Raw genomic sequence first — 27,449 nt, 5'->3', positions numbered from 1 at the left:
GAGGGGGCATAGATTCAAACTGAGGAAAGACAGTTGTAGAATAGATATGTAGAAGTTTTCCTTTAGTCAGCGGGTAATTGATTACTGGAGCAAACTTCCATCTGTTGTTATGGAAGTTGATAGCTTAAATTTTAGTGCAAATTCAAGGCAGAACTAGACAAACATTTGGAATAAATGGATCAGTGAAATGGGAATGGATTTTTTTTTTTTTTTTTTGACCGATGCTATATAAGATTTCTTTCTTGCATCGTGTGCCTATGCTAATGTTCACCAATATTCATCCACTTTCACAGGATCTTATGCAGCTGCCCACTTTTCAGCGTACAAATTTAATAGGAGACAACCTACAATTTAGTGCAAATGCATCATATTAGTACACAGCTAAACTCTGAATTAGAAAATTTTTGCAAAGGTGGCACCGTTTAAGTTGTATCTCATATTGTGAATACCTTCACATGAGTTGCCATGATATTGCACTACTTCGAATAAGTAACGCTTCACCTAAAGGAGAAGACTGTTGTTACTTATTCTCAGCAGATACTGCCATCCAAACAGCACCATTTGGCCCTTCTACTGTGGGTGCATAGGTACCCTAGTAATGTAATGATGGCAAAACGGTTATGAAGTATAATCTCCACAATATGAGAGATGCCTGAAGGTGTATAAGATAAATTATACATCACTAGGGTACACAAGTTTTGCCATCATTACATCATTAGGGTACCTACTCACCCACCCACCCACTGAAGAAATGCCAAATAGCCCTGAAATGATGCCGTCTGGGTGGTGGTGGTGGTATCCGCTGAGAATATGTAATAAGTCTTCTCCTTTTGGTGAAGCGTTACTTATTCGAAGTATTGCAATATCATGGCAACTCGTGAAGGTATTCACAATATGAGATACAACTTAAACAATGCTGCTTTTGCAAAAATTTGCTAATTTGGAGTTTAGCTGTGTACGAATATGATGCATTTGCACTAACTTGTATGTAGTCTAATTCTCTTGCAGCCTGAGGCATAAGCCCTTAATGCATTTTAGTCTTATAGGAGACAACTTATTACCATCATATGCTCTAACTCCCTGTTTAATATCTATGCTACTCCAGTTTTTAGGCCTATTACAACAGGTGCATTATCAACACTGAGTGTCAGGCAGGTTTTTTTTTTTTTTAAGGAATTCCATGTGTTGTTTCTGGTTATTTAGAAAAAGATGTTCAGTGTTATACCCTGTAGAGTCTTCCAGTGCTGGCACTGTGAACAAGCGGCTTTTGATTTGACTTTCTTTTATTATTTATTTTTTATTTTACAAAAGGTTACTACAGTGCAATATAGCTTGGAAATACGTTTTTTTTATATATATATTAGGGGGCTTTGCTCCCTGCAGTGGCTTCTTTTGATAAAGTAAAATAAAATACTTACAGAAGCTTTCGACACTGTGTGTGTCTCTTCTTCTGCTATGAATACATAAATTCATTACCTATGGAAATCAAGCATGGTACTGTGTGGTCATGGACCGGCATTTGTAATGAATGGAGGGATGAAATGGGAGCATTTTTTTTTTTTTTTTTTTTTTTGGCTGATGCTGCATAAGCTTGCTTTCTTGCATTGCTTGATAATGCTAATGCTTGATAAACAGTGCATGATCATGCTTAAACAGAAGTTTGTTTTACCATAGTAAAACAAGCTTCTGTTACGTATTTTAGTATTTATTACATATTGCCATGTAATCCGCATCTGTCTTCTCCCATTGGCTGAATAAATATCACTAGGAGGAAAATTATTTTAATGTATAGAAAGATATATATATATATATATATATATATATAAAAACTCCAAACTCGAGAGAGATATTAGAACCTGTAATACTTAGTACTGTCCATGCACTGAAAGTTCAGAAGATGATGGAAGGTACTTCTTGACATTAGACTGGAATTTCTGTAGATTGTAATTTTCAGGAAATGCATATCAAGGAAGTTGAAAGAATAAATCAGGAAGAAGAAGAAATTAATTGGTTGCAGCATGTGTTTGGACTGCTTTGGAAGAGAGAGAGAGAGAGAGAGAGAGAGAGAGAGAGAGAGAGAGAGAGAGAGAGAGAGAGAGAGAGAGAGAGAGAGGGAATTATAGAAGCCAATTCAGAAGAATAGTGCCCATGGAAGTATCTATGGAAAAGTCATGCAGCAGAAATAGAATGTCTATGAGACAGAGAATGTAGAGACTCTTTTAGAGATGAGTCATTAATTAACCTAACTGCCCTCTTTTGAAAGGAATCTTGAAGCCTGAGAAAGCTTTTGGTGGCATCACCACAGATGTGGGAACAATATTCCATGGTAGGGCAGATTTCCAATTTGTACAGAACAAACCGCTGTTTGGAAGAAAAGTAATGCCGAGAGTCAAAAAATCCAGTTTTTTAGATGCAAAGGAAGCAATATTTGTAATGCACTTATGCATTACAAATATAGAGATTAGAAGTCAGAATTTTACCTAATAGGTATATATGATCTTGCCTAGAAATCACTGTGCCATATATGTCTATTAGGGATTACCCTGACTTCTAATCTCTCTTGGCATAAGCAGTATGTGGAATACAGTGTACTATCATCAGCAAAACTATGGATAGGATTTCTGGTAAATGGAAGAAAATCATTAATATACAAGAGGAAAAGTGGGAGAAAGAACTGAATCTTGGTGAACACTGGCATTAGTGGAGAAGTTAGAAGACAGAGAGCCATCAGTCATCACCTGCAGTGAGCAGTCAGAGAAAACGGGATGCCCAATTACAAAAAACAGTTGGCAAACCATAAAGCATTTGAAATGCCAAGAAAATCATTAATATACAAGAGGAAAAGTGGGAGAAAGAACTGAATCTTGGTGAACACTGGCATTAGTGGAGAAGTTAGAAGACAGAGAGCCATCAGTCATCACCTGCAGTGAGCAGTCAGAGAAAACGGGATGCCCAATTACAAAAAAACAGTTGGCAAACCATAAGATGGCAGCTTATTTAGAAGACCAAATTTAGAATGCCAAACATTATCAAAAGCATTTGAAATGCCAAGAGCAACTGCTTGAGTTTTACCAAATGTTTCCATTGAATTTGTCCATAAATGGGTAACATAAGCCAGAATTTCACCAGTGGATCGACACTGATGGAATCTGTACTGGTAATTGTTGATCAGATGGAAGGTTTCTAGATAGTTTAATAGTTGACGGTTAATTAATTTCTCGATTACATTAGAAAGAGAAGTAAGTTCAATGGAACAATATTTGGATGGGAGGCATTTATTATCCTTTTTAGGAACTGGCCAGAAATGAGCAAATTTCTATGCAGAAGAGAAAACACCTTTGGAATAAGAAAGTGAAAAAAGGCAACACAGAACAGGAGTAAGTTCAGGAGCACAGTTTTTGAGAACAAGTAGAGAAATACTATCAGGACCTGGAGCTTTCTTAGCATTAAGATTGTTCAAAATCCTGACATCCTTTTGATGGAAGACCACAGGAGGCATTGAATGCAATGGACTGGGAATGGTAGGAAGTTGTTTGCCAAGATCAGCACTACATGAGTTGGAAGAAAAGGAGGATGCTAGCAGGTCAGCTTTATCTTTGGCTGAAGTGGCAATAGAACCATCTGTTTTTGACAGAGGTGGGAATAGAGATGGGCAGAAGTTGCAGTCAATAGCTTTGGCAAGAGACCAGAATGCTCAACTACCATTTTGAAATATAGTTTGGACTGCTAAATAACTGCCTTACAATTGTTGCAAGCTTTGGTGTAGGCAGAAAATGAACCTGGAGATATGGAAATAAGCCAATTACAATATGCAACGTTCTTCTCTTGAACAGCCTTAGCACATTTATTGGAAAATCAATGTTTAGATGAAGGATGAGAAGTTAAGATTGAGCTTGGAATAAAGTATTTCATCCCTATAAGAATAATTTCACTGACACAATCTGAGCAAATGTTTACCTCAGAAGATTTGAAATAGTAATCTGACCAAGGAAAAGAAGAAAAGAGATCTCACAGATCATCTCATTTTGCATTCTTTTAAACAACACGAGGCCACAAGAGAAAGGCTCCTTTGGAGAAGGGACCACCGCCAAGTTATCTGAAGTGCCTAGAAGACCAATTACTTAGAATGGTTGTTTGTGAGAAAAAGATCAAGTGTGTTGGATGCATGGTTAGGATTGTCTGGCATTCTGGTAGGTAAAAGAACAGTCTATGCAAGGTCATTAGTAATTGCAAAAACCTCAACATTTATCCAGCTGGGTCCATGTCCTTAGATAATAGAAGCCAGCTGGAGTTGTGAACATTAAAATCACCAAGGAAAATTACCTCACTATTAGGAAAGTTGGGCTGGAGCAAGTCAAGTTTCAAAGACAGGAAGTGAAAAAGTTCCAAGTGATTAGTGGAGTTGGGAGAACGATAGAGGCAACAGATGAATTTTACAGAATGTGGTGGTAGAGAGATTTTAAGCAAAAGAAGATCGAAAAGAGGAGATTCTGAATTACTAAATCTCTGACAGGGAATATCACAATAGACATAAGCACAAGAAGTGAAAGAAATCACACAGCGAATAATGTGGATAAATGAGATGTGCGGTTTTTTGAAACAACCAATAACTGGGATTCTGTCAGAAAAAAGTATGTGAGGGTTTGGCAAACTGTAAGTGGAAATGGATATCATTGAGATTGGAACTGAGGCGATGTATATTTGTGAAATGAATGAGGAAGTGTTTGAGAGGTTTATATCTTTCTGCAGATAAGTTTTTTCTATTAGTTTGACAATTCATGTTGCATGCAGTAGTAAGAAAAGGTGGAGAGGACACACTAATGAAATTTTTTGATAAGGTGTACACATAGAAGAATATATCCCGCTCTTTGACATAACGTGTCCTCAATAGTGCTCCCACGTACTTGACCCCCCCCCCCCCTCCCGTCACTGTCTGGCAGAGTAGAGGAGCAAGGCTATATACACTAGCTGATCCGGAAGTCTTCTAGAGATTTACCAGTAGGTTCACTCTGGTAAACTATCTAGCAGCCACCTCTGGACACTGTTTTAGAGATGTACACTCAAAATCTAAGGAAGATTGGATCTAGCCATGATGTCCATCTTATTGATGAACATCATGTTTGTTTTTTTTTTTTTTTGCTATTGGGAAACATTACTTACTGAACAATGTGCTTGCATCATCAGCACAGCTCAGCGGATGATTGTTTTATTACAAAAGATGAAAATAAACATTTGGTACATATATACATCATTGTCACTATGAAATGCTACATCTATATTTCAGTTTCTTTCTGTGCTGTGTTATGCTTATCTGTTTGCATTGTCTCAATACATAGTTTTCTGCCACTTGTAATTGAAAAATACATTGCAAGCAAATGTTACTTTTTTTATGATTTTTATGCTATATTTCTTTGGCATCTTGCTGAAAGACGTTACTAATTAGCTTTGCTCTGCACAACTATAACTCTACACAAGTACTATAAAACGATTGCATATTACTGAGAACATCACTTATCTCATATTTCTCTTTTGTAGTGTACGTAGAATACCTGACAGTCAATTATTTAATGAAAATAAGCAAGAACTAAATTTTTTTTTTAAATTCCATTTTTAACATAGTTTTAGTATTTTATATTTTTTTTTTTGCAAAAAGGAACGGACAGAGAGAAGCAGCTTTTGCAAAAATGGGGGGAAAAAAGAGAAACTGAGCTTTTGCCAAAAGATGTAGGAAACTTTGTTATTAACTACATTACAACATTGAGATTGAAGTATCAAATTGAGTAAAGATGGGTTCTCCATCTCAAATCTGGAGAGTTTATAGCCATGCATCAGCCTTCTAAACATATGTTTTACGTTGATCCTATCTGAACTTTAAAGGATACTCGAAAGCCTGAATAAGCTTTAATCAAAGTTGCTATGTATGATATTATGCAAGAAAGCAAGCTTATGCAGCATCAGCCAAAAAAAAAAAAAAACCCACTCCCCTTTAACCCCTCCTTTGTTCGAAATACCTGTCCAGCTGAACCTTAAATTTATTTAGGCTATCAACTTCCACAACAAGGGATGGAAGTCTGTTCCACCAACCAACTACCCGCTGACTAAAGGCAAATTTCCACACATATCCTGCATCTATCTTTCCTCAATTTGAATTTATGCCCTCTCAGGTGATTATTCTGAGCAAGAGGAAGAATCCCATCAGCATTGAGCATGCTCAAACCATTCAAGGCTTTATACACCTCTATCAGATCACCTCGCTGGTGCCTAGTCTCCAGACACTGTAATTTGCAAAACTTAAGCCTTTCTTCGTAAGAGCAACCCTTTGTTCCATTCACTAATCTTGTTGCCCTTCTCTGTACTTGTTCCAGCAGCTCTACATCCTTCTTGAAATGAGGCCTCCAGACCTGTATACAGTACTCAAGGTGTGGCCTGACCATTGCCTTATACACAGGAATAATCACCTCCTTATCCCTGATAAAAAAAATTGCTGTATATCATTGACAAGACACCATGAACACCATGAGCTACTCTTGCAGCCCGTCTGCACTGCTCAGAGAACTTCATAACAGCCTGCACAACCCCAGGTCCTTTTCATTCTCTACCACTATCAGCGTAGTACCACAGATTTGATACGTTGCTCTGGGGTTACTGTTTCCCATATGTAATACTTAACATTTGTCAATGTTAAACTTCATTTGCCATCTCTCAGCCCATCTGCTCAACCTTTCCAGATCCTGTTGCAGCATCATACTGTCAGTAGTGTCCTTAACAACTCTGCCAATCTTTGTTTCATCTGCAAACTTGTACATTAAGCTTGATATACCATCATCAATATCATTTATAAATTTATTATATGAATGATGTTGATTATTATAATCAATATCATAATCAGTTTATTATAGCGTTCTGGTAATTTTGCAATCATGTGCTTTTCTCTCAAGTTTAATGGACAGTCTGTATGAACAGACAGACCTTCCCATGTAGTCCATTAACTCGATTAAGTTTTTACTATATCTTATTAGAACATAAGGATTTTAGTGGTGGTGGGGGGGGGTATTTGTCCATGTACCTAAAGGTAGCCAAGGATATAAATGCACCTCTGATTAACAGTGATTTAGATGATCTGTCTAATAATGATTTAAAAAAATAACACTAGCACATTTCATTTTTATAGACAGGTTACTATAGAGGAAGGAGAACGAAAAGCTAATGAGCTGAATGTCATGTTCATTGAAACTAGTGCAAAATCTGGATACAATGTAAAGCAGGTATGTTAAATTTCATGTTATCCATCCATTTTTTTTTTTTTTTTAAGTAAAGAACATGACTAAATTCACAATTAATGTAATAATTAAATTTTTTTTTGAAAAATTATTTCTCTCAGCATAATTTGTTCAATATTATTAGTATAAATAAATGATGATGCTCATTATCCCTTTTGTTGCCAAATTTTTAAATGTAATGATGGTGACACAGTAGCTGTTCTTTCTTAAGATATGTTACATGTTTTAATATCTTAAAAAATGAGTTGTCTTTACTACAATTAATTTTTTTAATTTTACCCTAAACATGAAAAGTATTATAACCTATAATACTTTAGTACTTATGTATTTATTCAAACTCAAATATTGTAGGTACACAGTTTTTGATTAGCTTGTATTAAAATAAACAATATAGTAATCCACAGGACTAATAATTTATATTAGTAATATTCACTATATATGATTTAAAAAAAAAGTTTTGGATTTCATGTTTGAGAATTGAGCTCTAGTACTTCTCTGGTTGTACAAGTATTTTTTAAAAATATTTGTTTTTTTATTTGTATATGTCGACCTGTGGAATAGCAGAACAATGACAGATGATGATGATTTGTATTTTGATTGCTAAAGAAGATATTTAATAACAATAAAACTTGGTACATAATCTTAGGATATGCATCAAGTTTTATGGTTCCCTAATATATCTTTTTTTATATAGGGACTTTTGAAAATATATGGAGTTGTTTTGAAATTATTCCATATGTACCATTGTTTGTTACAAACAAATTTGCTTTTGTTTGTTGTTAGCATTCATGATACTTGCACGATCTCACTCTGTACCCCCACCTCCATAAAAAATGACATAATAAAGCAAACTGAAAAGTAATCCTCTTATTGCATAACTTTTGAAGAAATATAAATAAATGAAAAAGAAAAATGTCCGTGTGTGTGTGTGTGTGTGTGTGTGTGTGTGTGTGTGTGTGTGTGTGTGTGTGTGTAACGATAACAAAATCAAAATAAATTAAAATAAAATAGAATAGAATAGACTGACCATCATGCCCTATATCGACAGAGGACCACGATTTATTATCGTTTGGTAGTTCCTTTAACCCTCTTTTGGTGATATTTCACGTCTTTTGGAACTGGTACCTCTTGGGGGTACTGCTAAATTAATATGTAATTGGCATTATTCTAAATTTTGTATAGATTTTGTTAATTGGATTTAAAGTTCGAAATTATACAAGGGTTTCTGGGCTACTATTTATATCTATTCTTTTTTTTCATTCGTTTGTTTATTTGGGTTATTTTTATGTTAATTTTCGCTCTACAGTTTTTGCCATACTACTGGCTTATGTTTTATTTTATTTAATTTAAAATATTGGATATATATATATATATATATAAAAAGTTGTATTTAATTTGATGTATTATTTTTCTACGTATGTCCCACTTAACAATACATTTTACCCACCACTTCAGTTTTTGGATACCATTTAAAAGTCTTGTTGCTAAGAGGCCAACCATTTTATTGCCTTGGATTTCGTGTAGATATAACACTCAGAAACTGCATGTTGCTTGAAATGAATGTTTAAAGGTGCCTTAAAACAGAGACTTGTAAATGAACAATCTGCAGAATGCTACTGTGCATATACTATTAGCTATATAGGGTACCTTGTCAGAACTTAACAAGATTGTGCTGAAATTATGAACTAAGGCCGACCAGGTTAGCTGTGTGGGTAAAGTGCCTGCTTGGCAACCCAAAGGTCACGGGTTCGAATCCCGCCTCAGGCTTGGATCAGAGTAGAAAATGCAAAAACCTTGGGAGATGTAATATGGCCACAGAAGCCGATGCGTCAACAAATAAAAAAAATATGAACTAAGAGGTATTACTTTTCAGTCTCTGCTTGTAAAAGAAAGATAGAGTTGATACACAATCCTAAGAAGCTCTTAGCACATAAATTTAAGCCAACTAGTAGTAGTCAAAATATTCAAGGTTGCACATGAGATACTGGGCATTTAATAAATTATTCTGTTTAGAAAAACATTGATTTATGTGACATATCTTATTATTTGATGGTAAAACTGATTAAGTGAAGTTATAGAACCATCTTGAGGAAATGCTCCAAAATAAACTTCAGTATTCTTTAATAATTTCTGATTTTCCTTTTGACAAGCTGTTTCGACGTGTAGCAGCAGCACTGCCAGGAATGGAAAACACAGAGAGAACAAAGGAAGACAGTATCCTTTATGCATTAAGCATTTTTATAAAATTATCTACGTTAAATGAATGTAGTAGTAGTAGTAGTAGTATTACTAATGGTGAGAAACTGGTGGCGGGTAGGTTTTGAAGTTTCTCCCTTGGTATTGGTGGTGGGTTTTTGGTTTGCTTAACTAATATTTCTCTTTTACACTCTAGGCCTATAAACTAACTGAATATATATAAACTTTTTTTTTTAAGCTGGTAGTCAAAAGAGCTGCTAATTTCTCACTGCTCTACTTACTATCTTTCACTTTTTGCTCTTGGTGGGAACTGCTTTTACAATTCTTTATTCCCATTCACCCATGGAATTCTATAGCCTTTCTTTTATGTTTAACTTTAGTAGAAAAATGGTATTTTTTTCTTCAAATAAATGCATGTCATTGTGTGTGCGTGGTGTGTATATGTGCAGGTCTGTTGTTTCCTTGACCCTGTGTTCCAGTTGTTGACGTCGACTTGAAAGATGCCCCCAGTGAGCCTCCAAAGCAAGACGGAGGCTGCATGTGTTAGGTTTCGGCTGCCAGGTGGGCGCATAGCAACAGACTTAGTGCTTATGTGGTGGGCTCATTACTTTACACTGTATACTTAATGCAATCTCTTGTACAGAAGGCTGCTGGCTTACTGCTGTGTATTATTTCACCCTCCATGTCTACATTTGATAAGCAGTTGTGTATTTCTATGTTCATTATAATTAAAGAATCTGTACCGTGCGGTGGTTGTGTTCATCCTCTAGCACATTTTGTGCATGTCTCTGAGATCACAAACGTTTGTAAAGTGCATGTTTTTGTTTTGTGTAGAGTGATAAATTTGTAGAAAATGAGAAGTGTGTATAAGAGGAAGGAAGTGAGAGATACTGTAAAATATAACTTAATATTTTATGTTGTTGCTACTTTCAGTGTGATGTTTAGTTAAAATTTGAATGCGTGTGATTTGTATATTGTTAGTTGAGTGGTTCTTAAGCATTGACAAATTTTTTAAATTTGCAGTTATATGCATCAGTTAATTGTGTATTTGAAAATAATTGACCAAAATAAACCTATTGCTTTTTATTTTTTGTTTGTTTAATAAAAAAAAGTATTCCACTTAGTGACTAAAACAATATACAAAATTTAAACTGTTCAAGTTACTTGACTAGGTTTCTAAAGCACAAATTTAAATGTTTAAAAGTTAATATAAAATTTAATGAGGATAATAAAATATTTGCATTCAGACCAATGAGTGCAATATTTTTCCTTAAAAGATTTCCATTTTTGAATAATTGCTTGAAAAATTATAAATTTGATGGGTTCCTAATGTTTCCAGCACAAATTAAGCTATGCAGATCTCAAAACACACCTAATATCATAACTATAATGTAAAAAGTTAAAAGTTATTGGGAAACTCATATTAAAAATGTTAAGGAACTTTGGTTCTGAACCATTGGATATTGTTAATTGAACCATTCATAAGAGTTTTGCATTAGAAAGGTAAATCTTTTTAGTATTGTTAGAGAAGGACATATGTAGCATTTACGTTAATATATGAATTAAAGAGACACTATGCCACTAGTGTATTGAAGTTGCGTTACTGGGCAGTTGAAGATAATTTGAAACTACCCATATAAACTGAGGATGAAATTTCACAGTGAATTTCAAGCTATATCAAAATTGTTTAGTGCCAGCTGATAGAGATTGTATTATACACCAACTTTTGTTATAGATCTTCAGCCACCTAGTAAATTGAATTTATATAAATATGTCATATAATCACTTCATTAGTATTAATAGTATTACATTGGTCAAGTGTTGCAAGGAAGCAGACTTTTTCTGCTTTTGCCAAAAAAAAAAAGCCCACACATATTTGCCGTTGCAAAAAAAGTGACCATCCAATTCTGCCTCTGCTGAACTGGCCATGTGCCACAACCACCTTTGAGGATAGCTTATTCAGTGATCTACACAACACTGCCTAAAGATAGACTTTTTTGATCCAGATGTCTGTTACTCAGTAAGATTTTATATTAGCTCATGCCTCCTTGTTCTTGTGTCTCCTATCAGTGAAAATATATCTCCTTCATTCACTTTACTCATCTATCCCCCCTCACCTCTCACAAGGTGTCTAGTTATCATGATCTGCTATTGCCTTGGGCTTGCATAGAAACATTTCTGGGAATCATCTTCTGTAAAGCCCTTTTAAAACTTCAGTATTTTTTTTTTTTTTTCTGAATGTCTTCAGTGGACTGAAGATAGGTTCTCCCTGAGTACACTTTTCAGTTTAGGGAAGAGAAAAAAAGTCAAGTCACAAGGGACTAGGTTTCGTGAATAGGGTACACGTTCAGACATGGATTTGTTTTTGTCCAGAAACTTTCAAACAGAGCAGTGCATTGAGTTTTGAAATATCCTACCATCCTTCCACTATTCAGGTCTCTTTCTTTGAAATTTTTCACGCAGCCTTATCAGAACTTCAGTGTATTATGTTTGATTGACAGTCTGATTTGGTGAAATGTATCCAGGCATAAAAATTCCTTTTATATCGAAGAAAACAAGAAGCATGGTTTTCATTTTTGACATTTGCTTTTTTTGCTCTAGGGGTTTTGTCTTCCATTGCATTGACTGTCTTAGTTTCTGGGTCATATTGGAACAGCAGACTTTCATCACAAGCAATTACAGTACTCAAAATCTAGATTTCAATTTTTTTTTCAAAACATCTTCACAAACTTGGAGTCTTCTCATTCTTTCATCTTCATTCAAAAATTTTTAGTTAAAATTCGTCTAATTGTTTCTTTGCCCAATTGATTTCTGTTGCAACCATTGTAATGCTTAAACAACAATTATTTCTAATCAATGTTCTTTCCCAGTTCATATTTTCATCAGTTTTCATAAATACCAGACAGCCTGGTTGTTCATTGTCTTCCACATTCTCTCTTCTTTCTAAAAATCATTTATGCCATTCAAACATGCAAGCTCTTGACATAGTATCTTCCCCATAAACTTGACATAACTAATAACTTTTATTTTGTGTTTTCTTTAGCTTTGTTAAAAATTTGTGGTTGATTCATTGTTCGATCCTTTTGTCTATCATTTTTCAGGCAAACTGCAAAAACACAAGGTATTGAAAACCTGTCTCACTGCAAAGCAAATGAGCATGTTGAAATGTGACTTGGCAGACTACTAGGGAAAAGTTGAAGGTCGATTCCTGCACCTTCGTTTCACGTAGTGGTTGTGTGCACAATTTCATTATTTAATAGCCACACCTTATATTTCATGAGATTATATAGGAAAGTACTGACCAAATTTCACCTAGCACAAGCTTGAATATTTGCATGTTAATTGCAGTAAATGTGTATGTAATATACATTAACCATTGGCCAACTTTAGAAATTTACTACTTACTATTAAAACATAGTGGTGATAACAATGATAATAAAGAATAAAATGAGAATAATAATAATAAAAAGATGGTTTTATTGCTAATAACATCCAGCAACTAAATTCTTACAAGGCATCTAGGGTTCAGTTTATAGCAGACATACTACAAAATTGTTGGGGGGGGGGGATTTAAAAAAAAATATTAGATTTAAACAGAAATGCACTGCCTTGTCAGAATTTGTTATTGTGTTGTTAGAGGCTTTACAGCACAGGGGAAGCTAAAAGCAGCAATAATGTGCTATTGTCAGAAGTAAATAGATAACTTTAAAATACAGTTCTAAAACATTTATAGTAAAATCCCAAATTAATGAACATTTTGTGAATCATTGTTATACTGAAAACTTGTTACAATGAATTTTGCTCAAAATTATTTTAAAAAGATTTAAAAATTATTTTTAAAAAGATTTATTTATTTAAATAAATGTTACAGCAATAGTAAAATTACTGTGGCATTTATTTAAATGCTTCCCTTCAATGCTGTTAGATCTTTAGCCCTAGCCAGAGTAAGCCTATTCTTCTAATGCTTGCTTAACATAGTTTTCCACTTTGTAAGTTTTGGACCTATAAACATTTATTTTTTCTTCAGATATCTGTTTAACTAATTCTCTCTCTCTCTCTCCCTCCCCTCCCTCCCCCCCCCATTTTACAGATGTTCATATAATCTAAAGTTTGCTTCATATATCTTTGATTGGATATTTACTACTATTCTAAGTTTCTCATTTTAATGTAATCATAACGTCTCCATCTGTTATTTCTTATTCATTTCTCTCTCTCTCTCTCTCTCTCTCTCAATCCCATAGATTGAAAAAGTTATGGAAAGTGCTATAAAATGGATAATTTTGGCCTTCTATGTAGGTGTAGTGTTTATTTCATTTATAACCTTCCATCTTCATTAAAGATTGTACTTGATTGCACAAAATTACTTATTCCAATTTTTAGGTATTTAGTGTGCAATATAAATTTTTTTTTCTCTCCACAATTTATACCTTCAGTTTTTGTGTAACCAATTTTCATGCCAAATTCTCAATAATCTTTGTATCTTATTTATTCAGAGATTTTTAAAACTCTTCATAAGTTCCAAATATTTTCTTTAATTCTTCAATGAACTGTCAAAGAAATAAACTAAAATCCAAGTTAATATTAAGGTTCATTTTGTTATAATAAAAGTAAATTAAATAAAATTTGATTTCATTAGCTTTAGTAGAGGCATAGAAAAAGATTCAAGAAAGCAAGCTTATGCAGCATCAGCCAAAAAAAACCTCCCACTTCACCCCTCCATTCGTGCCAAATGCCTGCCCAGCTCAGCCTTAAATTTATTTATGCTATCAACTTCCACAACAAAAGATGGAAGTCTATTCCACCAATCAACTACCTGCTGGCTAAAGGCAAATTTCCCCACATCTATTCTACAACTGTCTTTCTTCAGTTTGAATCTGTGCCCCCTCAGGTTCTTAATCTGAGCAAGAGAAAGAATCCCATCAACATTCAGTTTACTCAACCCATTCAAGGCCTTATACACCTCAATCATATCACCTCGCAGATGCCTACTCTTCAGACGCTGCAAATGAGTACAAAAGTTTGTACTCATTCTGGCAACTCTACATCCTTCCTGAAATGAGGCCTGCAGACTGTACACAGTACTCTAGGTGTGTCCTGACCATTGCCTTGTATAACGGGTTAATCACCACCCTGTCCCTGCTAGCAAAATTCCTATACAGGTGACCCCCGCTTAACGCTGATCATTCGTTCCCGAAAAACAGAGCGCTAAGTGAATCCGCGCTAAGCGAGCGCTGCTTTCCCATAAGGTAACATATGTATTTATGAGCTGCGGTCAGTGCCATAGGATATTTCCTAATGAATAATAAACAGTAATGAAAAGATGCACAAATGTTGGTCAAAATATTTAATATTCAAATATTTGCACATATAAAATATTCTGCATTGCATACGTATAATTATGTGGTAACTACTTACGTATCAAAAGTAAATTTAAAATTCCAATTAAAATAATGAATTTAATTTAATTGGTGAATTTAATCATGAAAAATGTGTGCATTTTGAGTTGAACTTTGGCCCTTTTCCAAATAAACTAAAAGTGGTATTAATTTTAAATCCCCCGCAGCGTTAAAACCAACAATAGAGTCAACCGATCCTTCACCGCTTTGAAACCTGGCATGTTTTTTTCTTCTTTCAATATGAAACTTCTTTTAGGCATTCGTTTCCACAAAAGTCCTGCTTCAGCTATGTTAAAAACTTGTTGAGAAGTATAACACATAATACCCCTCTTCAATAATTTTAACAAAAGTTCTTTTTTGAAAGTTTCGGCTCCTTGATCTGCACTTGCGGCTTCTCCCTGGATTTTAAATCTATTCAACCAGCCCTTACCAGTTTTAAATGGTTCCACTTTTTTTTTCTTTTTTTTTTTTAGGCGAGTTTTCTTCAGATCATCATATTGGCTAATCTCTTTCTCACTCTTTTTAATATTTAACTTAACTGAATTCTGCATTGGAATATTATCTTCAATAAAATTAAAGTCTTTCCATTTCAATCATAATAGCCGGCCTAGTCCTAGTTGCTTGCAGTGGAACAGCTATCTTTCCCGCTGCAAAAATTAATTCTTTATTTTTTTATAATTGTTCTTACAGTTAAAGTTGCAAGTCCTAAATTATGGCACACATCCGTTTGTCGTTGACTGGAATCGATTCGCTTCAAAACGTCTAATTTACTTTTCAAATTCAGTCTTTTTCTTACATTTATAGTCTTCGTACTGCGCCCAGACGTTGTTGCTTTTTCATTCCTATCAGTCATTATTAGCTCTTCGAAAATGTAACTGCGTTGGTTGAATTAATTACGATACAATGTTCAAGTAAACTTTCCGTTACGCACGATGTCTAATACTCTACTGAGTGATGACTAGACTTCGGATAAATGCATATAACGCAAATATTACAAGCAATATACTTGATCATTTTTTAAAATGTTGATCGCGGAACTACGTGACAAGTCACTGTACTGAAACTAAATTAGCGTGCGAGAAAATTTTACTGAGCGTGGGAAAATTTCTCAACTCGGCGTGGGAAACGTTTTAATGCTGTTTTGCTATTCATTTTCAAGCTATCGACTCCATCAAATGAAACGATTTCGTTAATATGTCAAAAATGTAATCTGTAAAAGAGCGTTATAGTGATCTGTGACAGCGTTATAGTCAGATACGGGTTATAATATAAGAACAGCGTTATAGCGAATCAGCGTAAAGCGAACCGCGTTATAACGGGGGCCTGCTGTATATCATTGACAAGATTCCATGACCTGCCCTGGCAGCCCATCTACACTGCTCATAAAACTTCATATTGGACTGCACAATTACCCCCAAGTCTTTTCCACTTTCCTGAGTGTAGTACCACAGAGTTTAGCATTAGTAGAGGCATAGGCTGCAACAAAGCAAGCTTATGCAGCATCAGCCAAAAAAAAAAAAAAAAAACCTCTCCCATTTCACCCCTTCATTCATTCGAAATACCTGTCCAGCTGAGCCTTAAATTTATTTAAGCTATCAACTTCCACAACAAGGGATGGAAGTCTGTTCCACAAACCAACTACCCGCTGGCTAAAGGCAAATTTTCGCACATCTGTCTTTCCTCAACTTGAATTTATGCTCTCTCAGGTGATTATTCTGAGCAAGAGGAAGAATTCCATCAGCATTGAGCATTCTCAAACCATTCAAGGCTTTATACATCTATATCAGATCACCTCGCTGATGCCTAGTCTCCAGACACTGTAATTTGCAAAACTTAAGCCGATCTTCATAAGAGCAACCCTTTGTTCCATTCACTAATCTTGTTGCCCTTCTCTGTAATTGTTCCAGCAGCTCTACATCCTTCTTGAAATGAGGCCTCAAGACCTGTATACAGTACTCAAGGTGTGGCCTGACCATTGCCTTATACAAGGGAATAATCACCTCCTTATCCCTGCTAGAAAAATTGCTGTATATCATTGACAAGACACCATGAGCTACTCTTGCAGCCCGTCTGCACTGCTCAGAAAACTTCATATCTGCCTGCACAATTACCCCCAGGTCCTTTTCATTCTCTACCACTGTCAGTGTAGTACCACAGAGTTGATAAGTTGCTCTGACGTTACTGTTTCCCATATGTAGTATTTTACATTTGTCAATGTTAAACTTCATTTGCCATCTCTCAGCCCATCTGCTCAACCTTTCCAGATCCTGTTGCAGCATCATACTGTCAGTAGTGTCCTTGACAACCCTGCCAACTTTTGTATTGTCTGCAAACTTGGATATTAAGCTTGATATACCATCATCAATATCATTTATAAATACTGAAAACATCAATGGACCCAACACTTGAACCCTGAGGGACTCCACTTAAGAGTCCCTTAGGGTTCTGTTTTCTCCCCATCAACCATCCCTTTATCCATAGTAGCAATTTGCCTCCAATGCCACACTGCTCCAATTTGTATAGCAGTCTTCCATGTGCAACAGTATCAAAAGCCTTTCTAAGATCCAAATATATATAATATCAAAGTAATTCCCTGCATCCAGTTCTTTTGTGACTGCATCATGGTATCCAATCAAATTGGTCAGGCAAGACTTTCCCTTTACAAAACCATGCTGTGTCCAAGCTATAACTGAAGTCTTGTCTAGATGATCCTGCAGTGCTTCTTTAACTAGTGCCTCCATTAATTTTCCGGGAACAGAAGTTAAACTCACAGGTCTATAATTACTTTTGTCAGCCTTTGATCCTCCTTTGTGAATTGGGGCCACATTTGCACATCTCCAGTCTATGGGTACCTCCCCTGAGTCCAAAGAAGTTCTCATAATTATGGCTTCTTTGCTGCCTCCTTTAATATAACTGGATAGATCCCATCCACCCCGGGTGCCTTTTTATGTTTATCCTCAACAATTTCTCCTCCACTTTCCTCTCAGTTATTACAAAATCATTTAGTTCACTTTCAGAAGTTACTTCACCTCTGGCAGTCCCCTTCCTGAATAACTCCTCATGTGTGAATGTAGAAGCAAAATACTCGTTTAGTTTGTTAGCCACCTGAGCAGGATCCTCAACTGTTGAACCATCAATATCTAGTGGACCAATCTGATTCATCCCTTTCCTTCTAGAGTTTACATAGGTAAAGAACTCTTTTCTGTTTTTCTTTGCATGCTTTGCCAAGGATTTCTCATAATCTGCCTTTGCCTGCTTAATCTCCTTTGTGACTTGGTTACAGACCAGCTTATATCTATCATAGGCTTCCATGTCACCCATTAATTTATATGTATCCCATGCATTTTTCTTCTCTGCCATATGTCTCATTAGTTCATCTGACATCCATTTAGGCCTAAACCTTGAACAATATTTCTTTGTTAGTATGTAAAGCCTAGTAGCTTCCAAGATAAGTTCTCTGAATGCTTCCCATTTTGAATTTCCTGTTGATAACATCATCAGTTGGTCCCACTGTATAGAATTTAAATACTGTCTCAGACCATCATAGTCGCCTCTAAGAAATTTTTTTTTGGTATGTTTCTCTTCGGTTATTGGTACCCATATGCAGTACTTTGCATTTATCAATGTAAAACTTCAGTTGCCACTTCTTAGTCCATTTGCCAAACTTATCTAGATCCAGTTGGAGTAGCATACTATCTTTACTGTCATTATCAATCTTGGCAACCTTTCTATTATCTGCTAACTTGGACATTAAACCTGATATACCTTATCAGTATCATTGATAAATATACAAAACAACAATGGGGCAAACACCGAACCCTGGGGAACTCCACTAATAACCTTTGTCCACAGAGAACAGTGTCCATTGATTACCACTCTCTGTCGTGTCCCACTCAGCCAAATCTTTATCCATCATAGCAACTTCCATTAATGCCATATCTTTCCAATTTGTACAACAGTCTTCCATGTGCAACAGTATCAAAAGCTTTCCTGAAATCCAAGTATATGATATCAAAATTATTTTTGACATTCAGTTCCTTTGTGACCACATCATAGTATCCAATCAAATTCGTCAGACAAGACCTCCATTTAACAAACCCATGCTGTGTTTAACTATTGCTGCAGTCTTGTCTAGATGATCCTACAATGCTTCTTTAACCAGTGATTCATTTATTATTTTCCTTGGAACACAAGTTAAATTAACATTTCTATAGTTACTTGTGTTAACTTTTGAACCCCTTTTGTGAATTGGTGATACATTTGCACACCTCCAGTCCATAGGGACCTCCTCCTCTGAGTCCAAGGAAGCTCTCATAATTATGGCTAAGGGTTTGCTTACTTCCTTTGCTGCCTCCTTTAATATAACTGGGTAGATCCCATCCACCTCAGTTGCCTTCTTTATGTTTAACTTCAACAATTTCTCCTCCATTTTGCTCTCAGTTAATTCAAAATCCCTTAGCTCCCTGTTAGTTTGATAAACTCCTGGCATTCCCCTCCCTGAATAACTCCTCATGTGTAAATGTAGATGCAAAATACTCATTTATCAGCTACCTGAGCATGATCATCAATAGTCAAACCATCTATGTTAAGTGGTCCAAACGGATTCATCCCTTTCCTTCTAGCGTTTACATAAGTAAAGAACTCTTTGCTGTTTTCCTTTGCATAATTTGCCAAAGATTTCTTGTAATCTGCCTTTGCCTGCCTAACCTCCTTTGTGACTTGATTACAGACTAGTTTATATCTGCCATAGGCTTTTGTGTCACCTGATACTTTATATGCATCCCATAAATTTTTCTTCTCTGCCACGAGCCTCATTAATTCATCTGACATCCATGTAGGTCTAAACCTTAAATAGTATTTCTTAGTTGTAATTAAAAGCCTAGTATCCTCCAAAATTAAGTCTCTGAAGGCTTCCCATTTAGAATTCAACATTGGTAACATCATCAGTTGATCCCACTGAACAGAATTTAAAAACTGTCTGAGACCCCTGTAATTGCCTTTACGAAAGCAAAAGCCCTTCCCTTTAGCCTTGATGGTAGTTACATCTTTAAGTAATTCCCACATCAGTACATTGTGATCACTGTCACCAAGTGGTTTCTTTATCTGCAAATTCTTAATGCATGAATAATCACTGCTGATAATCAGTTCAAGAGTATTACTCTCTCGAACATGTTGCTGTACAAAACAGTCATCCAATAAATCCAACTTGTTACCAACCCAAAAGTTCTCGTCGATATCTGGAAAGTTAAATTCCCCATTATAAGACATTCTGATTTACTGGCCTACTCTATTTGTCTGCACAATTGCTCATTATACTCATCAGATTCATTAGGCCTATAGCACACACCTACTCTCATTTTTCCTTTCCCAGTGCTTATGTCACACCAAACAGACTCAACATTGCATTGTCCACCAACATCAATTGGATGCACTTCCATAGATTTTGTGTTTCTTAACTAACAGCATAAAATCCATCCTCCCTTTCTGTCCTGTCTCTCCTTTCCGTACACATTGTACTTCCCGAATTCAGAGGAGGTGATTGTCCCTCTGTATAAGGCAATGGTCAGGCCACGCTTTGAGTACTGCGTACATGTCTGGAGGCCTCATTTTAGGAAGGATGTAGATTTACTTGAGCATGTACAGAGAAGGGCAACAAGATTGATGAGGGGAATGAAGGGATCCTCTTACCAAGAGAGGCTTAAATTCTGCAAATTGCAGTGGCTGGATACTAGGCACCTGCACGGTGATCTGATTGAGGTGTATAAGGCCTTGAATGGGTTGAGCACGCTGAATTCTGATGGGATCCTTCCACTTGCTCAGATTACGAACCTAAGGGGCCATAAATTCAAATTAAGAAAAGACAGATGTAGAATAGATGTGCGGAAATTTGCCTTTAGTCAGCGGGTGGTTAATTGCTGGAACAAACTTCCATCTGTCGTTGTGGAAGTTGATAGGTTGAATAAATTTAAGGAGGGACTGGACAGGCATTTGGACGGAATGGTGTGATACTTTTTTTTTTTTTTTTGGCTGATGCTGCATAAGCTCATACACTTGCTTTCTTGCATCACATGCCACTACTACTACTATTCCAATTCTGCACTGCTTATGTCTGTGTGACACCACGTCTGTGATATCCCAACAATATCTGCCTTTGATGTCTTGACTAGCACTTCAAGCTCATCAAATTTATTAACTATACTTCTAGCATTGGTGTACAAGCAAGTTAAATGCACCTGTTTCTACTCTTAGTTACCCTAACTCATCCTATGTAGTTATTTGTTCCACTATGACTCCCAACAGTCCTGGAAATCTCCATTGCCTTGCTTTCCATGCTGTTGTTCATTCTAATAGAAGCAAATAGAAAGCAAATTCTAGTAGAAACAAATAGAAAGTCTTTCAAAATAATCTATACACCTCTACAATGAAACTTTTGTAGAAGTGTATCCATTAAACAGTTCAACCTGATGGAAACAAACAAAAAGATTTTCAAAATTGTGGATACACTTCTACAATGGAACTGTTGAGGTTTCTGCAACATCATAGATGATATACATGAGGGGTGTTGGGGGTTTCAGGGACGGATGGCAGTCATCGTGAAACAGGTGGGTATATGGGATGTGTTAGAGTAATTAAGAATAAGAATAGGTGCATGTATACTTGCATGTATACCAATGCTAGAAGTATAGTAAATAAATTTGATGAATTTGAAGTGTTGGTCAAGACATCAAAGGCGGATATTGTTGGGATATCAGAGACGTGGTGTCACACAGATATAAGGAATGCCGAACCGGAATTTGGGGAGTACAATGTGTACAGAAAGGATAGACAGGATAGGAAGGGAGGAGGTGTTATGCTGTTAATAAAGAAAAACATAAAATCAAAAGAAGTGCATCCAGTTGATATAGATGAACAGTATTAGTAAATTAATAAGAGGAGTTTACCTCAATATAGTACGTGGAACACTTCCGTATGATACCCTCCAGAAATTAAAACGGAAAAAACGAAAAAATCGACAACTTACCGGTCCATTAAAGTAAAATATAAATAATTAAAGTAAAATATAAATAATTAAATAATCAATTTAACACAATTCAAAACAATTAAAATTAACGCAATTAAAAGAATAACGAAAATATTCAAAACGATCTTCCTTCCTTATCCCAGTATCCAACGAACCGACATATCAACAGGTTACAAATCTTTCCTCGTGTACACTATCGCAGGACCAGATTTCACTTTTATCCAAAGGATTAAATTATAATTTACCACCTCGAAAGCTGCCAAAAAAACAATGCGTAATTGATATTGAATTTGGACTTCGTAGTGTTCCACAAAAAGATGTATTTATTCAACAAGTTAACCAAGTAGTGAATAACATAAAAGAAACGCGACTTCCTAAATTGAATACACATGACAGTTCAGCTTTACGAGAACTTCGAGAAAATAAGGACATTATTATACAGAGGGCAGATAAAGGAGACACAGTGGTAATACTAGATAAACATGATTATATTAATAAGTTAGATTCAGTTGTGTCTGATACCTCCACTTATCGTGAAGTGGACCCGACACTGTTTACCAATTTGGTAAATCAATACAATAAAACGTTAACCACATATCGTAAAAACGACTACATTACTATGGTTCAGTTGAAGGAATTGAAGTCCAGAACATACAATATTCCTGCACTTTTTGGTCAGGTAAAATTACACAAGCCTGGATTTCCGATTCGACCTATTGTTTCCTACAGGAACTCGGCATTTTCAGCCTTAGCCACATATGTATATAACATTATAAAACCTTTTAGACAGGTTATACAATTTGGGATTAAGAATTACGATACATTATTTAATAATCTTAAAGACTGTAGACTCGGCGACAATGACAATTTATTCTCATTAGATGTTACCTCATTATATACGAATGTAAACGTTGAATACACATTAGATATTATTTGGGATATGTTAAATAAAAACTCGACACCGATTAATTATACGAAGCTGCCTATTAAGGAAATTTTTCACTTAATTAAACTATTAGTTGAGGCTAACTACATCACCTTTCGAGACAAGGTGTACAAACAAATTTTTGGATTACCAATGGGTTTGAGCCTGAGTGGCTTAATGTCAGAGATCTATCTCTCAACGATTGAGCAGATACATTTGACACCTTTTCGTCCCCGTATCACATACTATGGGAGGTATTTAGACGATGTTCTAGTTATTACCGATAGTAGTACTATCCAAGACATTTTACATTCGTTTAATAATATTCATTCTAGACTCAAATTTACATTGGAAAGGGAAGATACGGATACAAAATCATTAAACTTTCTAAATTTCACGCTTACCCGGGACTCGAACAAAATACAATTTAGCATCTATCGAAAACCCACAAACACCGGTATGCTTCTACATTATAATAGCTACCACCCGTTCACCTACAAAAGATCGATTATCTTTAATCAATTTCTAAATGCCTATAAATATTCAACGACGGATTCTGCTTTGGACTCAGAAATACAAATATTAACTAGCAGATTCTTGAACAGGGGTTATCCCATTAACACAATAAATCGAATTAGGGTACAAGCTAAGGATAGGATACAAAATACTGCACCAATCAACAATAGTAATATCAAAAAATACTTTATTTCTGTCCCATACGTTGAACAGTGGCACAAACAGCTTAACAGATTCTTTAAAGATACCGAATTTAAAATTATAGCTAGGCCTATACGGAAGTTACACACTATACTGAACAATCGCTCGGTTCTTTCCGCGTTCGCAACACAAATTAATGATCTAGTATACAACATTTCTTGCGGTGATTGCGACTCGTCTTATCAGGGTTCGACGCGGTTTTCTCTTAATATTCGTGTAAATCAACACGAAGCCTCAGTTCGTGCTTCTCGTTCAGCAGCGTCAGAATTAGCCTTTCATGCCATTAACGAAAAACATACTTTTTTATTTAACGAGGCCAAAATACTTAACGTTCAACGTAATTATACGCGACTATTAATTGCAGAAACCATTGAAATTAAATTACACGAGAATTCTGTTAATGTTCGGCGGCCATATTTGATCTCCGATGCGTGGACCTTTACGCGCATGCGCGAAGACACATAATCACTATTTAAGTTGCAGGTTTAGCCTGATTCGGTGATTTTCATTCCTGTGATCACGACAGTCGGTCGAAAAGCATTGTCAGCTTCAGGAAGGAAGATCGTTTTGAATATTTTCGTTATTCTTTTAATTGCGTTAATTTTAATTTTAATTGTTTTGAATTGTGTTAAATTGATTATTTAATTATTTATATTTTACTTTAATTATTTATATTTTACTTTAATGGACCGGTAAGTTGTCGATTTTTTCGTTTTTTCCGTTTTAATTTCTGGAGGGGGTATCATACGGAAGTGTTCCACGTACTATATTGAGGTAAACTCCTCTTATTAATTTACTAATATTATTATCAACGTAGAACATATTGAGTATTACAGCTCTGATTCATACTATCTAATATAGATGAACAGTGCACTGTTGAGTCAGTTTGGTGTGACATAAGCACTGCGAAAGCAAAAATAAGAGTAGGAGTGTGTTATAGGCCTAATGACTTGAATGAGTACAATGAACAATTGTACAGAGAAATAGAGTGGGCTAGTAAATCGGAATGTCTTATAATGGGGGATTTTAACTTCCCAGATATTAACTGGAACTTGTGGGTTGGGCACTCACACACTAGTCAGACTTTTGTGGATTTATTGGATGATTGTTTTCTGCAGCAGCATGTTCAAGAGGCAACCAGAGAAAGTAATACTCTTGATCTGGTTATCAGCAGTGATCATTCATGTATTAGGAATTTGCAGATAAAAGAACCACTAGGTGGCAGTGATCACAGTGTACTGACGTGGGATTTACTTAAAGATTTAACTACTATCAGGGGTAAAGGAAAGGGTTTTTGCTTCCGTAAAGGCGAGTACAGTGGTCTCCGACAGTTTTTAAGTTCTGTACAGTGGGATCAACTGACGATGTTACCAACAGTAAATTCTAAGTGGGAAGCATTCAAGGAATTAATCGTGGATTCTACTAAAAGGTTCATATCTATTAAGAAATATTGTTCAAGGTTTAGGCCTAAATGGTTGTCAAATGAACTAATGAGACTTGTAACAGAGAAGAAAAATGCATGAGATGCATATAAATTATCAAGCGACTCAGAAGCATATGGCAGATATAAGTTAATCTGTAATCAGGTCACAAAGGAGGTTCGGCAGGTGAAGGCAGATTACGAGAAATCCTTGGCAAAAGATGCTAAGAAAAACAGCAAGGATTTCTTTACTTATATAAACTCTAAAAGGAAGGTGATGAATCTGATTGGTCCACTTGACATCGATGGTTCGACTGTTGACGATCCTGCTCATATAGCAAACAAACTGAATGAGTATGTTGCATCTACATTCACATGTGAAGAATTATTAAGGTTTGAAAATGGCAGAAGGTTATCAAATTGTAGCAAGATACTTAATGATTTTGTAATAACCGAGAGCAAAGTGGAAGAGAAATTGTTGAAGTTAAACGTAAGAAAAGCACCTGGAGTGGATGGGATCTATCCAGTTATATTAAAGGAGACGGCAAAGCAACTAAGCAAACCCTTAGCCATAATTATGAGAGCATCCTTGGACTCAGGGGAGGTTCCCACGGACTGGAGATGTGCAAATGTATCCCCAATTCACAAAGGGGGATCGAAGGGTGACGCGAGTAATTACAGACCAGTTAGTTTAACTTCTGTTCTGGGTAAAATAATGGAGTCGCTGGTTAAAGATGCATTGCAGGATCATCTAGACAAGACTGCAGCAATAATTCAGACGCAGCATGGGTTTGTTAAGGGAAAGTCTTGTCTGACAAATTTGATAGGATATTATGATGTGGTTACAAAGGAAACTGGATGCGAAAAATAATTTTGATATCATATATTTGGATTTCAGGAAAGCTTTTGACACTGTTGCGCATGGAAGACTATTGTACAAATTGGAGCAGAATGGTATTAAGGGTAAGTTGCTACAATGGATAAAAGGATGGTTAAGGGCTAGAAGACAGTGGGTGGTAATCAATGGGTGCTGCTCTTCTTGGACTAATGTTATTAGTGGAGTCCCACAGGGTTCGGTGTTAGGTCCACTGTTGTTTTGTATATTTATCAATGATATTGATGAAGGTATATCAGGCTTAATGTCGAAGTTTGCAGATGATACAAAGGTTGGCAGGGTTGTTAATGACAGTAATGGCAGTGTGCTACTGCAACAGGATCTAGATAATTTGGGCAGATGGGCTAAGAAGTGGCAACTGAAGTTTAACCTTGACAAATGCAAAGTGCTACATATGGGTAGAAGTAACCCCAGAGAAACGTACCAACTGTGTGGTACTACACTTAAGGTGGTAGAAAATGAAAAAGACCTGGGAGTAATTGTGCAGGCAGATATGAAGTTTTCTGAGCAATGCAGACAGGCTGCCAGGGCAGGTCATGGGGTTTTGTCAATGATATATAGGAATTTTGCTAGCAGGGAAAAGGAGGTGATTATTCCTCTGTATAAGGCAATGGTCAGGCCACGCTTTGAGTACTGCGTACATGTCTGGAGGCCTCATTTTAGGAAGGATGTAGATTTACTTGAGCATGTACAGAGAAGGGCAACAAGATTGGTGAGGGGAATGAAGGGATCCTCTTACCAAGAGAGGCTTATGTTCTGCAAATTGCAGTGGCTGGAGACTAGGCACCTGCGCGGTAATCTGATTGAGGTGTATAAGGCCTTGAATGGGTTGAGCACGCTGAATTCTGATGGGATCCTTCCACTTGTTCAGATTACGAATCTAAGGGGGCATAAATTCAAATTAAGAAAAGACATGTAGAATAGATGTGCGGAAATTTTCCTTTAGCCAGCGGATGGTTAATTGCTGGAACAAACTTCCATCTGTCGTTGTGGAAGTTGATAGGTTGAATAAATTTAAGGAGGAACTGGACAGGCATTTGGAGGGAATGGTGTGATTTTTTTTTTTTTTTTTGGCTGATGTTGCATAAGCTCATACATTTGCTTTCTTGCATCACATGCCACTACTACTACTACTACTACTTTCTAACTTAGTTCAGTCCTATTGGATTATGCTTTCAAGAAACCAACCTAACATCTCAGATGAATGTAGAAATAAAACACTACAAAATTCATAAAAAAAGAACACATACCTTCCAACACTGCTCATGTAAGTGTAGATATTATAATCAATTTTCAGATACCTACCAAACACATTCCAGTAATATATATCATTAGAAGCAGTTAGTCTGTTCTGTTAATCTTTGCTAGTATTGCTGAAAACAGTTGGCATATCTCCCACCAATTAAAAACCATCTGTATCAGGACCTGGATGATCTGGTTAATCAATTGCTATCTCTCGTCTGCACACTGGACAACTTAAATGGACAAAACCACTGTTGGGGTCACTCAATTTGCATAAGTGAGGACAACATTGAAAAATTGCTAGACAGAACCTGATGCTGTTAAATGCTCTCTCTCTCTCTCTCTGTCTCTCTCTCT

The 27,449-nt window shown here is 36.0% G+C and overlaps 1 protein-coding gene across 2 annotated transcripts in view; it reads left to right on the top strand.

The window, feature by feature from the left end:
• LOC150091993 (ras-related protein Rab-6A) overlaps window positions 1-27,449 on the top strand; it is a 240,322-nt gene that overhangs the window by 166,810 nt on the left and 46,063 nt on the right. The window contains exons 6-8 of one of the 2 annotated variants that reach the window (XM_090386419.1): window positions 7,172-7,265; window positions 9,431-9,494; window positions 9,956-10,562. In XM_090386419.1, the coding sequence (XP_090242545.1) occupies window positions 7,172-7,265; window positions 9,431-9,494; window positions 9,956-10,023 (226 nt within the window). In that variant the 3' untranslated portion in view covers window positions 10,024-10,562. Of the gene's footprint in view, window positions 1-7,171; window positions 7,266-9,430; window positions 9,495-9,955; window positions 10,563-27,449 lie in introns of those variants that run through there. The other variant, XM_090386428.1, reaches the window with a different exon arrangement.

The sequence above is a fragment of the Mastigoproctus giganteus genome, chromosome 1 (assembly GCF_048544385.1).
Source record: "Mastigoproctus giganteus isolate SK-2022 chromosome 1, ASM4854438v1, whole genome shotgun sequence".
Taxonomy (NCBI): Eukaryota; Metazoa; Arthropoda; class Arachnida; order Uropygi; family Thelyphonidae; genus Mastigoproctus; species Mastigoproctus giganteus.
Note: the sequence above shows the minus strand (reverse complement) of the source record. Positions and strands in the feature narration are given on the sequence as shown.